Source organism: Oncorhynchus masou, chromosome 26, assembly GCF_036934945.1.
Source record: "Oncorhynchus masou masou isolate Uvic2021 chromosome 26, UVic_Omas_1.1, whole genome shotgun sequence".
Lineage (NCBI taxonomy): Eukaryota > Metazoa > Chordata > Actinopteri > Salmoniformes > Salmonidae > Oncorhynchus > Oncorhynchus masou.
Window position 1 is genome coordinate 24,393,920 of NC_088237.1, and position 17,837 is coordinate 24,411,756.

General features: G+C 42.2%; 1 protein-coding gene across 2 annotated transcripts; it reads left to right on the forward strand.

Annotated features, from left to right (window-relative positions):
- Positions 1-491: 491 nt before the first annotated feature.
- Positions 492-16,833, forward strand: LOC135515089 (uncharacterized). 2 transcript variants are annotated; one of them, XM_064938923.1, is made up of 3 exons: positions 492-778; positions 15,152-15,810; positions 16,045-16,833. In XM_064938923.1, the coding sequence occupies exons 2-3, from the start codon at positions 15,174-15,176 to the stop codon at positions 16,398-16,400; spliced, it is 993 nt and encodes a 330-aa protein (XP_064794995.1). In that variant the 5' UTR covers positions 492-778; positions 15,152-15,173; the 3' UTR covers positions 16,401-16,833. The 2 variants fall into 2 exon arrangements, with proteins under 2 accessions (XP_064794995.1, XP_064794994.1); XM_064938922.1 differs by lacking the exon at positions 492-778 and adding an exon at positions 13,615-13,774.
- Positions 16,834-17,837: the final 1,004 nt, after the last annotated feature.

Consider the following 17,837-nt stretch of genomic DNA (forward strand, 5'->3'; position numbering starts at 1 on the left):
CACTTGAGCATCATCATGAGATTAAACAACTGCTTGCTACATCTACTTGCCTGTTTGTGTGTGTGACAAGAACTGAGTAACATGGTGTGACCTGCATGTTGCAAAACTGTAGATAACAGCCCAGCAGATGCTTGGTCCTTGTGTTTGTATGTAACAATATTGAGCACATGGTGTGACTTGCTGTATCTTACAAAGTTGTGGTCATTTGGGTATAGGGAGGGGTGGTCATCACGAGGTTGAACTGAGATGGAAAAATACTGAACTACACAATAGCAGGAACTGAGCAATTGTTACAACTAGGCTGCGATACCAGAACAGTGAGAATCTATACATCGACGGAGGGAGAACTCCAAGAAGCGCCAAGAGGCGGGGACCCGCCTGAGCGTCTGCGATAGGCTGAGCAAGTCTAAACCACGCTCAGCCTCTACTGTGATAGGCCAACAGACGGGTTGGAACTATGTCTATCACAGTATAAGAACAACTGTTTACGTACATCCTGTCAGTTCTCTGTTCTGCCCTGGGTGGTATTATAGTGAGCCCGTATATACGAAAGTTGCATTCGCCATTTATTACTTAGCTAATACAAAATACATTGTATAAAATCGGCGACACATTGTTATATTTATCCTGATACCAGATTTGAATTTACGCAACTCTAATAATTGGTGACCCCGATGTGATCTGGTAGAAGGACTACGCTGGAGATTGTCCGGCCGATTGGCCTTTGCTGTCATCGGACGGACGGTGTTTCTCACAAAAAGACCGGTCTACGAAAAAGGTAAGCAGATACCTATTGTAATAACTGAAATTCTGCATATTGGCGTTATCCAAATTCATTTTGTGAGACACCTGTTTGATGTAAGTTACTAAATTTAAACTATTATGATTTTGAGATTGGAAAATAGTTGAGAAAGTAATATCTCCATTGGCAACTGCAATTTTATTATTGATCAACAATACTTAATGATGCATTGTGTATGGGATGTACTAGTATGCCTGGCTAGTGGGTGGTAACAGAGGACACTTACTACATGTATGAGTGGTGGGTAACGGGTAACCACCATAGTGTGAATGGATAGTCTGGGACTACATGTATGAGTGGTGGGTAACGAGTTACCCCATAGTGCCAATGGATAGTCTGGGACTACATGTATGAGTGGTGGGTAACGAGTGACCACCATAGTGTGAATGGATAGTCTGGGACTACATGTATGAGTGGTGGGTAACGAGTTACCCCCATAGTGCCAATGGATAGTCTGGGACTACATGTATGAGTGGTGGGTAACGAGTGACCACCAAGGTGCGAATGGATAGTCTGGGACTACATGTATGAGTGGTGGGTAACGAGTGACCACCATAGTGCCAATGGATAGTCTGGGACTACATGTATGAGTGGTGGGTAACGAGTTACCCCCATAGTGTGAATGGATAGTTTGGGACTACATGTATGAGTGGTGGGTAACGAGTTACCACCAAGGTGCGAATGGATAGTCTGGGACTACATGTATGAGTGGTGGGTAACGAGTGACCACCATAGTGCCAATGGATAGTCTGGGACTACATGTATGAGTGGTGGGTAACGAGTGACCACCATAGTGCAATGGATAGTCTGGGACTACATGTATGAGTGGTGGGTAACGAGTGACCACCATAGTGCCAATGGATAGTCTGGGACTACATGTATGAGTGGTGGGTAACGAGTTACCCCCATAGTGCCAATGGATAGTCTGGGACTACATGTATGAGTGGTGGGTAACGAGTTACCCCCATAGTGTGAATGGATAGTCTGGGACTACATGTATGAGTGGTGGGTAACGAGTGACCACCATAGTGTGAATGGATAGTCTGGGACTACATGTATGAGTGGTGGGTAAGTGTGACTGGATAGTCTGGGACTACATGTATGAGTGGTGGGTGTGACCACTACAAGGTGCGACCACCAATGGATAGTCTGGGACTACATGTATGAGTGGTGGGTAACGAGTTACCTACCATAGTGCCAATGGATAGTCTGGGACTACATGTATGAGTGGTGGGTAACGAGTTACCCCCATAGTGTGAATGGATAGTTTGGGACTACATGTATGAGTGGTGGGTAACGAGTGACCACCATAGTGCCAATGGATAGTCTGGGACTACATGTATGAGTGGTGGGTAACGAGTTACCCCCATAGTGTGAATGGATAGTTTGGGACTACATGTATGAGTGGTGGGTAACGAGTTACCACCAAGGTGCGAATGGATAGTCTGGGACTACATGTATGAGTGGTGGGTAACGAGTGACCACCATAGTGCCAATGGATAGTCTGGGACTACATGTATGAGTGGTGGGTAACGAGTGACCACCATAGTGCAATGGATAGTCTGGGACTACATGTATGAGTGGTGGGTAACGAGTGACCACCATAGTGCCAATGGATAGTCTGGGACTACATGTATGAGTGGTGGGTAACGAGTTACCCCCATAGTGCCAATGGATAGTCTGGGACTACATGTATGAGTGGTGGGTAACGAGTTACCCCCATAGTGCCAATGGATAGTCTGGGACTACATGTAGTGGTGGGTGAGTGGTGGGTAACGAGTTACCACCATAGTGTGAATGGATAGTCTGGGACTACATGTATGAGTGGTGGGTAATAGTGCCAATGGAGTTACCACCATAGTGCCAATGGATAGTCTGGGACTACATGTATGAGTGGTGGGTAACGAGTGACCACCATAGTGCCAATGGATAGTCTGGGACTACATGTATGAGTGGTGGGTAACGAGTTACCCCCATAGTGCCAATGGATAGTCTGGGACTACATGTATGAGTGGTGGGTAACGAGTGACCACCATAGTGCCAATGGATAGTCTGGGACTACATGTATGAGTGGTGGGTAACGAGTTACCCCCATAGTGCCAATGGATAGTCTGGGACTACATGTATGAGTGGTGGGTAACGAGTGACCACCATAGTGTGAATGGATAGTCTGGGACTACATGTATGAGTGGTGGGTAACGAGTGACCACCATAGTGCCAATGGATAGTCTGGGACTACATGTATGAGTGGTGGGTAACGAGTGACCACCATAGTGTGAATGGATAGTCTGGGACTACATGTATGAGTGGTGGGTAACGAGTGACCACCATAGTGCCAATGGATAGTCTGGGACTACATGTATGAGTGGTGGGTAACGAGTGACCACCATAGTGCCAATGGATAGTCTGGGACTACATGTATGAGTGGTGGGTAACGAGTGACCACCATAGTGCCAATGGATAGTCTGGGACTACATGTATGAGTGGTGGGTAACGAGTGACCACCATAGTGCCAATGGATAGTCTGGGACTACATGTATGAGTGGTGGGTAACGAGTGACCACCATAGTGCCAATGGAAAGCCATATGATGTGAATGTGATGTACTAGGCAGGGCCAAGTGTGAATGACGGATAATTAAATTGATTACTTGGACTTGAGACCGATTTAGCCCTATGGAGAGGGTCTCTCTAAGGTCCTAACAAAGCATAGGTGTGTGTGAAGTACATCGGGTAGTAAAGTCGGCGCACTGAATACCAAGTTTGAGTGAGACATTAAGTTGTTCTGGAAACGTGATCCGGTTGACACATTAGTCATATAGAGTGATTGTATTTTTTATTTTGTACATTTGGTATTGAAGTAAAGGTGATAATCCGGGGGACACTAGACTACTTAATACCCTCGGGGACCCACAGTGCATAATTGAGTTCTTACTTTAGACCTAATTGGGGGCCGATTTAGCAGTATGGAAAGGGTACCACTTGGGTTTGAGTAAAGGCGTAGGTTGTTGACAGTATTGTAGTGTATATAACATGTTGTTGGAAATAGAAAAGGTGTTAAACGCTGAAGTCCACTCTAGAAGTGAATGAAGGCAGAGAGGGTAAGGAGTGGAAGAGACGGGGGGAGAAGCTGTACAGAGAATGGATAGAAGGTGGGGCCATTGCGTCTCCTACTGGTCTGCTTGCTGGCGTGAATGAAGATTTGTGAGACTCAAATCGTGTGCATGAAATACGCTTGATATTCAGTCGGGGACTAATATCGGTATGAATGAGGTCGGGGACCTTCAGATGAGATGTCTGAGTTGTATTAATTTGAGCCTGCCAAGCGAGTGTTTGTACATTAGGTATTTCAGTTGGAGCTGGTACCGGTGAGAATGTATAAAAAGTCACGGACTTGCAGATGAGATGTTTGCACAGAGTTATATCATAGAATATTGAGGGGGTGTGCATGACTATTGGAAAAAGTGTTAAACTCTATTAACGTAACATTCTGTGTGTAGATTCATATTATGAGGTTTGAACTATACTAATATTGTAGAATTACATAAATCAACATCTGAACATACTTACGTTAAACATTAATTGAGCCACTGAGTACTAGATAATATATACACTAGGTACGGGAGACGGGGCGACGGGTGTGGTCAACATAAGACGGGAGGGGAGTTCTAACCAAGTCAAGCGAATAAACGTATAGCAGATAACAAAAATATTGCAGTCAGGGACTGAATATTCCAAGTGGACCCACATTGCAGGATGGAGTGTGCTGAGAAATAAGGTAGATTTATTTTGTTCTTTTAATTAATTTACACAAGTACTTCCCGGTTATTGATTTTGGTTTGATTGTTCAGATAACACCATTGAAATTAAACAGGAGGTTAAGGTATACTAACATTAGAATCTGTTTTCATTATGGGGAACAATGAAAGATCCGCAAAGTGGATTGCAGGCTGAGTTTATTTTATGTTAAATGGATTGTGTACGTTTATCACAGTTGTGTGTCTCTAATGGCAGGGTATTTAAGAAGTATTTTGGGGAGACAATTTGGAGAAACACGAATGTAAGACATGAAACATCGAGGAAATTTAAAACGAATGATTTGAGTTTGAGGGGATTATCATAATTATTAGGTTTTGTTTTTGTAGTAAATGTTTGGGTTTACTAAGGGGTTTACTAAGGTGATTTCCATGTTCCCAGAGACAAGATATCTTAAAGGGGTACACTCACATATGGAATATTAGGAGTTTTTTTTCTGATTTTTAATTAGGCAAGTGATTTTTTTAAAGATAAAGGGTTCTTTAATATGTCTAATATGGTATGGAACACGAATGTAAGGGGGTGGTGTAACCTTTGACCTGCTTTCATGGCTCTCCCGGGTGGTCTGATCAGCCACAGGGGGGTGCAATTTGAATAATGAATTTGTGGTCATAGGTTTTTAAAGGTAAATGAATTATAATGGAGTGGAATTGAGGCAGGACAGATTATGCGGAGTGGGGGAACAAACTCTAGTGAGGAAGAAGGCCAGGTTCAGGGATTCTGCTTTAAATATTGTCTGTGAAGGTTTCGAATTGGCTACTATTGATTGAGATAACCTTAATTAACCTATATTGTTATGCACTTGAGTGAAGACCCAAAAGCGGTTTAACAGAAACAGAGTTCTTTTAATGAAAAAACAGGAATGGCATAGATCCTCTTCCGACGTTGTCAATGGCACAATAGACTACCCGCAGAGAGGGTCCCTCTGATGAATAGCTGGGTAGCGGCGACAGGCTGCAGGTCGCTCTGGGTCGGTGCGGGTCACAGAGGAACGGTGGTACCTGATCACACGTAGCATATGATGAACTGGACACAGTGCAAACAAAAGATAGTTAGAAGTGTACAGGATGCACCTGCCAGGCAGACTCAGACAGGATAGGACTAGGAGGAAGCAAACGAGACGATAGCTTGCTTCTGGCATGAGAAACACAAACGAGAATCTGACACCGAAAGTAGCAGGAACAGAGAGAGAAATAGAGACCTAATCAGAGGGAAAAAAGGGAACAGGTGGGGAAAGGGTGAACGAGCTAGTTAGGGGAGATGAGGAACAGCTGGAGAAGGAGAGAGAGAGAAGGTAACCTAATAAGACCAGCAGAGAGAGACAGAGTGAAGAGAAAGGACAGGAACAGACATAATAAGACATGACATATATAAGGACTTTAGAAATCAAAGGGGGATGGGTAAATTGTGGTCTAGGATAGGATGGGGCCTATTGGATAATTAACTAATAGAAAAAAATATATATATTCCAGCTATCAAATAGAGATAGGGGGCAGTATTTCCACTTTGGATGAATTGCGTGCCCATAGTGAACTGCATCAAAATCTGTCCTAAATTGCTAATATATGCATATTATTATTACTATTGGATAGAAAACACTCTGAAGTTTATGTCTGTGAGTATAACAGAACTCATAGGGCAGGCAATCTTCCAAACAAGTTTTGAAATCCTGAAAGTTGGGCAACTTTGACGTCATCGCCCCCTCCCTTCCCAACAAGTTATGGATCTGGAAACACTTCCTACGTCTTCCACTAGATGTCCTCATTCAGTAGAAAGTGTAATGGAGCATTTGCTGTGAACTTTGACCTAATGGGAAGGAAAGTAGTTGGTGTCGCAAAAGGATGTCATTTTGTTGAGGCGCGTTTGCCTTTGAGTGCTTCGGCTGTTCCAATCAGCCCCAGATGAAAACGAATGATCCGGTTGGAATGCTATTGGATATATATGATTATAACATCCTGAAGATTGATTCTGCACTTAGTTTGTCATTTGGAAGTTTTGATGCAAAGTTATCCTGGACCAGAAGTCATTTTTTGGGCATTTGAGCTGAAAGTGGTAGCAAATGCTGCTACTTGGACACTAGAATTGAACATTATGAAACAAAACGATTTATTGTTGAACTAGGACTCCTTGCACTACATTCTGATAAAACATCATCAAAGGTAAGGGAATATTTATGTTGTAATTTTGTATTTCTGTTGACTCCAACATGGCGGAGAAATATTGTTACGTCTGAGTGCCGTCTCAGATTATTGCAATGTTAGGGTTTTTCCGTAACGTAAAAAAAATGTGACACAGCGGTTGCATTAAGAACCAGTGTATCTTTAATTATATGTGGAACATGTATCTTTAGTCAAAGTTTATGATGAGTATTTCTGTTATCTGGCGTAGCTTTCTATAATTCCTCAGGATATTTTGGAGGATTTTCTGAACATGGTGTCAATGTAAACTGAGATTTATGGATATAAAATGCATATTATCGAACAAAACATAAATGTACTGTGTAACATGTCATATGACTGTCATCTGATGAAGATTTTCAAGAGGTTAGTGATTGATTTTTTTTTAAATCCTGCTTTTGTGATTTTTATCTTTTGCTGGAAAAAATGGCTACGTTTTTTCTTTGGTTTGGTGGTGGTCTGACATAAATATATGTTGTGTTTTCGCCGTAAAACATGTAAAAAATCTGACACGCTGGGTAGATGAACGAGGTGTTTTATCTTTCATTTGAGGTATTGGACTTGTTAATATGTGGAGGTTAAATATTTCTAAAGAATATTTTGGCATTCCCTGCGCCACCTTTTCAGCTGAAAGGGGAGGTGGAGTTCTTGTAGGGGAACCCATCGCCTCAATAAGTTTTAAGGGGATGTGTTCTGATCAATAATTACTTCCTTGAGATATTTCTGATATTGAGGAATGCCTAGTTTTTTCCAATGTTGTGGACAGTGCTAATGACATCTTTGCTTGCACAACTGTGTGTATCCAAAACCAGAAGCTCTGGACATTATCTAAGACTAGACTACCCATGCTTGAAATATTGTTGCACAAGCTGGCCACTTGTTTTTTTAATGTTTGCTGGTGTGATGAACTTTGCTCGTGTTGAAGACTTCATGTTGAAGGGGACACTACATTAAAAAGCTGGGCTTCAAAATCAACCAGTAGTCTGGCCTGCTCAGGTCCTGCTACCATCTATCTCCAGGTCCTGCTACCATCTAGGCTTTGTCTATTCTGTATTAAATGGTACCCACAAAACACCAGTCTCAACATCAACAGTGAAGAGGCATATCCGGGATGCTGGCCTTCAAGGCGGAGTTCCTCTGTCCAGTGTCTGTGTTCTTTTGCCCATCTTAATCTTTTTTTTTATTGGCCAGTCTAAGATATTGCTTTTTCTTTGCAACTCTGCATAGAAGGCCAGCATCCCGGAATAGCCTCTTCACTGTTGACGTTGAGACTGTTTTTTTGCAGGTACTACTTAATGACGCTACCAATTGAGGACTTGTGAGGCATCTGTTTCTCAAACTAGACACTCTAATGTACTTGTCCTCCTGCTCAGTTGTGCACTGGGGCCTCCCACTCTTCTTTCTATTCTCGTTAGAGCCAGTTTGCACTGTTCTGTGAAGGGAGTAGTACACAGCGTTGCACAAGATCTTCAGTTACTTGGCAATTTCTCACATTGAATAGCCTTCATTTCTCAGAACAAGAATAGTCTGACGAGTTTCAGAAGAAAGTTCTTTGTTTCTGGCCATTTTGAGCCTGTAATCGAACCCACAAATGCTCCAGATACTCAACTAGTCTAAAGAAGGCCAGTTTTTATTGCTTCTTTATTCAATACTCAGCTAGTCTAAAGAAGGCCAGTTTTATTGCTTCTTTAATCAACACAAGCGTTTTCAGCTGTGCTAACAAAATTGCAAAAGGTTTTTCTAATGATCAATTAGCCTTTTAAAATGATAAACTTGGATTTGCTAACACAACGTGCCATTGGAACACAGGATTGATGGTTGCTGACAATGGGCTTCTGTGCGCCTATTTAGTGATTCCATAAAAAAAATCTGCCGTTTCCTGCTACAATAGTCATTTACAACATTAACAATGTCTACACTGTATTTCTGATCAATTTGATGTTATTTTAATGGACCAAAAATGTGCCTTTCTTTCAAAAACAAGGACATTTCTAAGTGACAACTAACTTTTGAACAGTAGTGTAAATAACACAGAAATTGAATGTGAAATACTGTTGGGAAAGGGAAGCATTGAGGTGAGATTTCAGGATTTACTCACTTATATGAAATCGTCTTACCGCAACAAAGCTATGGCAGACACAATAGAACTGAGTGTCATGAAAGCCACACCTTCATTTGCAGTTGAAATCGGAAGTTTAAATACACCTTAGCCAAATGTTGGATTCAGGATTCAGAATATATATAGCGATCTTGGCTATGACAATGATAAACTCCACGATTATTTCTACATAGTCTACTAGCCTATCGAAGGCCTTGTTCAGCCTCATCATGGCCTCTTGGTAGGTCTAAAGGCTTATGAAAACATTCACTTTTAAATGAAAAGCAGGTGTCATTATTGTTTTACTAAACCCGGGAAACTTGTGGTGAACTGGGAACTGGGGGGAAAAACTAGGTCAATTCATTCCATCAGTGATTTTCAGGTCAGAAAGTCAGAGAAAGATGAGTGTCTGAATTGACTGTTAAAAACTATTTTTCCCAGTCAGAGCTCATTTCGTTCTGAGTTCCTAGCTGTTTTCAAAGCACTGAAGTCAGAAGTCAGAGATTGCAGAGTTCCCTGTTGTTTGAATGCACCACTAGATACCTAGGCTACCTCTTATTTCTGAATAGGGCTCCCTCCAAAAAGAAGCCCTTGTGTCCATATTGATTTGGGACATAGGCATATCTACACAGTAATTAATGGTGGCTGGCTGAAAATCAACTAGCCTAATAATTATTTAATTGAGGTGATATGCTATTTTAGCTATATCAACAAACTCAATTGATTAACTGACTCTGGCAATGGAGACGTCATGCAGACGTTTGTAAGGAGTTCATGGTAAGATATTTTATAATAAACTAAAGTGTCCCGTGTACATGACGTGAAAGCATTATGTACACGTAGATGTCATGTAGCCGTTTTTAAGCCATTCATGGTGAGCTCTTTCGTAATGAACTTAGCTACATTCAAACTGACTTACACATGACATGTCAGTGTCGCGTGTGCACGACGTGAACCATATGTCTACACAATGTTTCACTTGACATGGACGTGACGTGAACGCATCAGTAGTTTGATGCCATAGAAAAAAACTTGTCTCCATTGACATTCCATGTTTATTCATGGCGATATCTTATGGGGCTAGGAAGACATTAGGTGACTTGGAGAGAGGTATAAGTAGCTTCACTAGTACTGACTTCTGGCCTGAATAACTCCCCATATAGGACTGCAGACACCACAGAGTGTGTGAAGAGAGGCAGCTGTGACCTGTGTGTGTTGTGCTTTTTCTCTGAGTTGTAAAAGCAAGCAGAGCAGAAACTGGCTACTCTGACCAGGGGAATCCAGGTGAAAGCTATTGATGTCACTTCTTAAATTAAAGGGAGGAGACAGATTAAAGAAGGACTTTTTAGCTTTGAGACAATCGAGACATGGATTTTTTATGTGTAATATTCAGAGCGTGAATGGGCAAGACAAAATATTTAAGTCCCTTTGAACGGGGTATGGCAGGAAGTTCCGGGTTTTTCACACTCAATATTTTTGTGTGTATCAAGAGCGGTCCACCAACCAAAGGAGATCCACAAACTTGACACAACTGTGGGAAGCATTGGAGTCAACATGTTCCAGCATCCCTGCGGAACACTTTTGACACCTTGCAGGGTACAACACAATATTAGGAAGGTGTCCTTAATGTTTTGTACACCCAGCGTGTGTGTATATACAGTATATTGTTAAAAATGGCTATCGAGAGCTAATTGGAGCAGTCAGCTGTGAATGCCCTCACCCTCTATATATTTAATGCTGATTGGTTGTGTTCTGCCCACTATAGTGCTTTCTGGTTAGAAAATATTTTTGAGGAATTTTACTTCTTAATTGTCACTACACACACACACACACACACACACACACACACACACACACACACACACACACACACACACACACTGACACTGACACTGACACTGACATTGACATTGACATTGACATTGACATTGACATTGACACAGCTGCTTTCTTTGAATATAGTTCTTCATGTGTGGTAATCAGAATGACTTGGAATCGTATTGTTGTGGTTATTTTGATCCACACACAACATTCAGGCATTTGTGTTACTGTTGACAATAAAAGGTCCTCTCTCTTCAGAAGACGATTACACTCTGACCTGAGTGGGTGGGTGCAGTGTCCAGATGTGCATTTCCAAGAGTTCTGATTGGTTGGGAATGGAAGGGCTATGATGGGTGAGGGATAACTAGGGTAGGTTGAACAGCTAAACTAACAGGATTGGAGAAAAACTGAAGGGACTGTGAGGGAAAGTTAGGTAGAGAGGAGAGGAGCAGAATGTATTATATATATGTTTTAAATGTACTAGTCAAAAGTTTGGACACACATTCTCATCCCAGAATTTCTCTTTATTTTTTACTATTTTCTACATTGTAGAATATTAGTGAAGACATCAAAACTATGAAAAAGCACATATGGAAACCAAATATATTTTGTATTTGAGATTCTTCAAAGTAGCCACCCTTTGACTTAATGACAGCTTTGCACACTCTTGGCATTCTCTCAACCAGCTTCATGAATTAGGCACCTGGAATGCATTTCATGTAACAGGTGTGCCTTGTTAAAAGTTAATTTGTGGAATTTATTCCTTCTTAATGCATTTGGGCCAGTTGTGATAAGGTATGTGTAAGGTCCTGGGTGTCGTGAGAGTGAAATCAGGCGCAGGAAAGCAGAGAGATCAATAAAGTGCTCCTTTAATGCACACACGGTGAACCACGGCCAACCCACTTTTGGGTGCTCAAACAAAATGCCCCAGACACAGGGAAGGAAAACAGTATAGCACTAAATACACGGACACATATGTCTGTAGCAAACACCAGGGTTACAATAATTAATCCCGCACAAAGAAACGGGCGGGCCGGCTGACTAATAAAGCCCAACTAATTACAACCAACTCAAGTCGTGACAGTATGGGTGGTATACAGCACATAGCCCTATTTTGGTAAAAGACTAAGTCCATATTATGGCAAGAACAGCTCAAGTAAGCAAAGAAAAACGACAGTCCATCATTACTTTAAGACATGAAGGTCAGTTAAAATTTAAAGAACTTTGAATGTTTCTTCTAGTGCAGTCACAAAAACCATCAAGCGCTATGATAAAACTGGCTCTCATGAGGACCGCCACAGGAAAGGGACATCCAGAGTTACCTCTGCTGCAGAGGACAAGTTCATTAGAGTTAACAGCACCTCAGATTGCAGCCCAAATAAATGCTTCACAGAGTTCAGGTAACATATCACAACATCAGAGGAGCCTGTGTGAATCAAGCTTTCATTGTCAAATTGCTGCAAAGAAACCCCTACTAAAGTACACCAATAAGAAGTAGAGACTTGCTTGGGCCAAGAATATTAGTGATCAATGGACATTAGACCTGTGGAAATCTGTCTTTGGTCTGATTAGTCCAAATTTGAGATTTTCGGTTGCAACCGTTGTGTCTTTGTGAGATGCAGAGTAAGTGAACGGATGATCTCCGCATGTGTGGTTCCCACCGTGAAGCATGGAGGAGGAGGTTTGATGGTATGGGGGTGCTTTTCTGGTGACACTGTCTGTGATTTATTTAGAATTCAAGGCACACTTAACCAGCATGGCTACCACAGCATTCTTCAGCGATACGCCATCCCATCTGGTTTGTGCTCAGTGGGACTATCATTTGTTTTTCAACAGAACAATGACCCAAAACACACCTCCAGATCGTTAAAGGGCTATTTGACCAAGGAGAGTGATGGAGTTCTGCATCAGATGACCTGGCGTCCACACTCACTACACCTTAACCCAATTGAGATGGTTTGTGATGAGCTGAATAGCAGAGTGTAGGAAAAGCAGCCAACAAGTTCTCAGATTATGAAAAGCATTCCAGCTGAAGCTTGGTGAGAGAATGCCAAGAGTGTGGAAAGCTGTCATCATGGCAAAGAGTGGCTACTTTAAATAATCTAAAATCTAAAATATATTTTGATTTGTATTAACACTTTTTTGGTTGCTACATGATTCCATATGTGTTAATTAATTTAACATGTTGATGTCTTCACTCTTATTCTACAATGTAAACCCTTGAATGAGTAGGTGTGTCCACACTTTCGACTGGCACTGTATTGTAATGAAACAGCAGGGAGCAGGTCTCGAACCCTCGACCTTCTAGCCCGAGGTCCAGCGCGCTATCGACCGTGCCGCAAAAGCATGCTCGAGAGGAAGAGTCGATTTCCGCGCTTATAAACCCAGGGTCGTTACAGTATATATATATAATCGAATGCAGTTATAAACGTGTTTTATTCCAGCAGGGGAGCCTAAAGATAAATAATCCACTTGGTTAGAGAGGAATTGTATTCCGTTTTTTTTATTTTCTTGTAGTGAGTATGTTTGGGCTAAATGTTTTTCCTCACAGTACCCTACTTGGCAGGAAGAGGGTATTCTTTTGAAATATGCGCATGTCAAGCAGCAAACTGAGCCAAGTTAACGTTTTAAAGTGATGTGTATTTAGTCTTCAAGGGTGCATTTTACCACATAGCGGGGACGTTTTCTCCAATAGTGGGACCAAACGGCCCCTTTATAAAGTTTCTCTTTTAATATAATTACAATGTTGTTTAAGTTCCGCCCACTTGTGTGTTTGTCTAAGGATATCCATTATGTACATATCTAAATCTTACCAAACGTTGCTTTTTTTTCTGTCAGAAAATATAATTTTCCATTGCGCAAAACCGTGACACGCTAGAGAGGGGGGGGGGTAGATCTTGACAGCTGTGGTTATTTCCCACCCTATTTGTATATGGAGATCGGAGATCAGTGATAAAGGAAGGTCAGATGAATCCTGGAATCTACTAAAGCGGTTAATTCACTTACAGAAAGAAGACGGTGGACAGTTCAACTGCTATGGGGATACTCAAATTCTTCATGGGGTACAGATGCATAATCAGGGCCTAAAATTAACACCCACCACATGCCAAATGACAGTAGATTTTGGCATTGGAGGGTAAAATGTCTATTTCACCAGCCACGTTTGCAGGTGATCAGGGCTCCACAGTGCGAGCATTTCACGCGCATTAATTTGGTGAATAAAAATAGTCAAGTATGATCTCATGTATAGTAAAACAAATGCTGCAATAGTTGTTTTAAAAGCATTTCCGCCGTTTTGTTTCATAGCTGGTCAATTAATCGCGCAAAGTCAAAGAACTACGAATCCTATTCAGCACTTCGCGCTGCAACACTGCCTGGCTGTGCGCATGTGAAGAGCTGAGTGAAATATTCATTTTTAGAAGCGCTGCGCACATGCATAAAAGTAGGTCTAATTTACTTGAAATGAGACTGTGTTGTTGTGTTTCTTGACTATTTACATTGTTTTGTTCACAAGCTAGGTTGTTTTTCTATGTTTGAGTTTTAAATGCTAGGGAAGAGGTGACAACGCTTCTAATAGTCAGACTGAAAGTCAGTCACAAACATGACTCTTGTCGCGCTATCACGGTAACCTCCCGACCTTAAAGGCAGTAGGTGGAATGTTTTGTCTCATCTGTGATATTTTGTTTAAAAGACTCAGGTCACAAAACATTTGATTAAACAATACACCAACGTTAGTTACTTCTTACTAGACAATACATGTATTGTTTTAGAAACATTACAAAGCATGTTAATCAATTTTGTTGTGTTTTGTTAGTGTAATTTTAGGGGCAAAAACTATTTGGGCTGGTAAAAACAATGAGTGGCTGGTAGAGATGTTTTAATCTAACGTTACCTGCCACAGTGGCTGGTTGACCAAAAGTCATTTTTATACCCTGTACATAATGAGGTGAACTCTGCCTGCTGTGCGGGGTGTTGGCTTGGTTTGAAGAAGTTTCATGAAACTGTGTATATCTAAATGACACTGAGCTATTTAACCATGTGAGAATTTGCCTAACATAAGTCATTGGGCATCAAAAAGTAGAGCATATTTACAAAGGAATGTTTCTGATCCAAGTTGGCCTGTAACACAGGTGCTTACATCAGCACATAGATACAAATATGTTTACTCCGCTTTCTTGGTCTAATATGGACCAAAGCAATGTGTACTGTCTAATGCTTCACTGTAACACTAATAGCCTACTGTGACTCTTATATATATGTGTATATATATATCAACCGGATCTAACCTTGAGTAGATCCCACAACCTTGCATGTGTCTGTGTATGCAGGTATACATTAATTTAACTTGAGGCATAACGTTTTTCGTTTAACCCATATTTTCTCCCTCTGTCATTAAACTTCTACTCCTGCTCTAATTCTTTCCCCTGTTCTTTCCCCAGTAACTCCCACTCTGAGTCAGACATGTCTGTGATAGTGGGAGAGGGGCGGGTCAAAACCTGGAGGGTCACCAGAAGCATCACCTACTACTGCACCAGCGATACCCCTGCCCCCTCTCCTCCCACCTCCTCCTTATCCTCCCATCTAGACTCCCATCTAGACCATCCTCTTCCCTCCCCCTCCTACTCCCTCTCCATCCCCTTTATCTCAGACATGCCCTCTCACCCCACCGTTTACTCAACTCTCACCCCTTCATTTTCGGATGTACCAACCCTCTCTCCATCCTCGCCCACCTCCTCCCCCCGTCCCCTCCTCCTGCTTTTCCCGTGGCTGGGCGCCCGACCGGGGGCCATGGCAAAGTACCGGGACCTCTACCTGGAGCGCGGCCTGGACATCCTATCTGTGGAGAGCACAGTGTGGCACTTCCTGTGGCCTCGCTGGGGGCTGGAGTATGGGGCTGAGGTCCTGGAGGTCCTGGGAGACCCGCGTTTCAAAGGTCGCCCCCTTCTGGTCCACGCCTTCTCCATCGGTGGGTACACCTTCACCCAGCTGCTCAGCCAGATGGTCAGGGAGCCACACAAGTACCCAGGCCTGGCCCAACGGGTCGTAGGACATGTCTATGACAGCATGGTGGTCGGGTCGCTGGAGCATATGGCTAAAGGTGAGAGAGGGGAAGGAAAGGAGGTAGGATTGTCAGTTTGGATTATTAATCTGAGAGAGGAGAGGGATCTGCTACTGAGACGGTGTGTGGGTGTGTGTATGGGTTAGTTTGTGTGTGTATGGGTTAGTTTGTGTGTGTATGGGTTAGTTTATGTTTGGGTGTGTGACAGAGAAAATAATTTTAAATGTAATTAACCTTGAAAATAATCTGTGTGTGTGTCTGTGTGTGCCTCAGGCCTGGGTCTGACCCTGTTCCCTCGTATCGAGCCCCTGGTGCGATACACTGCTCTGCTCTACTTCTGGCTCTTCAAGTCCCAGACGGTGTACTACTACGACAAGTCAATCCAGGTCTTCTACAACAGCCCCGTCACCGCCCCGGCGCTCTTCTTCTTCTGCGAGAACGATGCGCTGTGCGACCCCGTCGCCATGGAGGCGGTCCTCGACTTCTGGAGGAAGCAGGGCATTGTTGTGGAAACCAGGAAGTGGAAGGAGTCTGTGCACGCTGCTCATCTACGCTGTCACCCAGAGGAGTATCTCTCCACACTGGGGAATTTTTTTAACTCGCTCAACATCGCCCCCCCTCAGGGCTAAGATGTAAATGGCTCATGTGCTAATCACAGTGGAGGGGTTTGATCATTCAATAAAGCCTACATACTCATGTGCCAAAACAAATGTTATAACAGATGTTATAACAAAATTATAACATAGTGTAGTCATGTAGCATGTAAACTTTTATCCATAGAAACTTGTTTGACACATACTCAGAATATGGGTCACGAGGGAATTAAACCCTCAACACACTAGTTTTACTTCCCTGTTGCTATAATAACAACATATCCAAACCTAACTCCTAGCATGTGTTTTGACTGTGCTACGTATTATTATCTATTTGTACAGATATAGGATCTTAATTTGACCTGCATTGTCGTAGCAAAATAATGAATGTTTTGTCCATAATGTTTCTTGATCAGTGTTCAGGCTATTAAAAGTTGGCAACATTAAAAGTGCAGTACTGTTAATATAATTGTGTTCGTGTGGGTTTTTAGTGAATTTTCTGTGAATGTATGTAAATCATGAAACTCATCTTCATTTCCTGCGATACTGGAAAATTCTCAGCAACAGGAGTGATCAAATGAAGTTTTTTGATATTGAGCTTACTCAATATTGTCCATGACACAGTCCATATGCACCAGATAAGGCCACAGTCACTATCTTTAAGGTGAAACACATGACAGACACAATTCACTACACGTTGATTTGCAAGAATGAATTATTTAGTATTTGATTGTAATTGTTTTTACATGTATATATTCATTCTCAATAGCTGGTGACAGAGAGTACAGTGGGAGAGAGGAAGAGAGAGGGAGAGGAAACATGAAGATGAGAAAGAACTGAAGAGGAGGAATACAGAAAGGAGTGGGAGGGTTTGAAGAAAGGAAGGAAATAGAAAAGAAACACAGGAGATAGGGAAGAGATAATATGAGAGGTGGAGAAAAAGAGAGAGGCTACTGAGAAGTCTGGACAAGAATTCAAGATGAGGTAGTGTATATTTAAACATCTTCAGTCACGGAGAACCAGGACCTGTTCTGGAAGTAGGTGCCTGTCAATAGTAGTGTAGTGAGTGACAAACAATCTCTGGGAGGTTTTCTTATCAGGAATTTCCAGCAACTGTTGCATATTCAATCTAGTAGGTATTAAACATTTTTGTCTGTTTTGGTCTCAGAGAACTGTGTGTTCTTTATGAGGAAGCAAAGGGTTAAGTATGTGACGACATATCACGGCCAAGGGTACATGCTGTGAACTCCCATGTGATATTGACTGCACACACCACAGTAGGCATAGGTTCACACATGCGGAACAACCTGTGTCTAACCTCTGGCACCGGCAGAAAGAGACTTTGAAAGATACATAAATATAGGCACGTGCATGTATAACGGGGTAGAACCGTTGATATTGTGAACGAAGCCTTGTTGGGCTGTCAGTCCCAGGTGTGGCTCATTTATCCTACATTACACACAATAAGCGTTC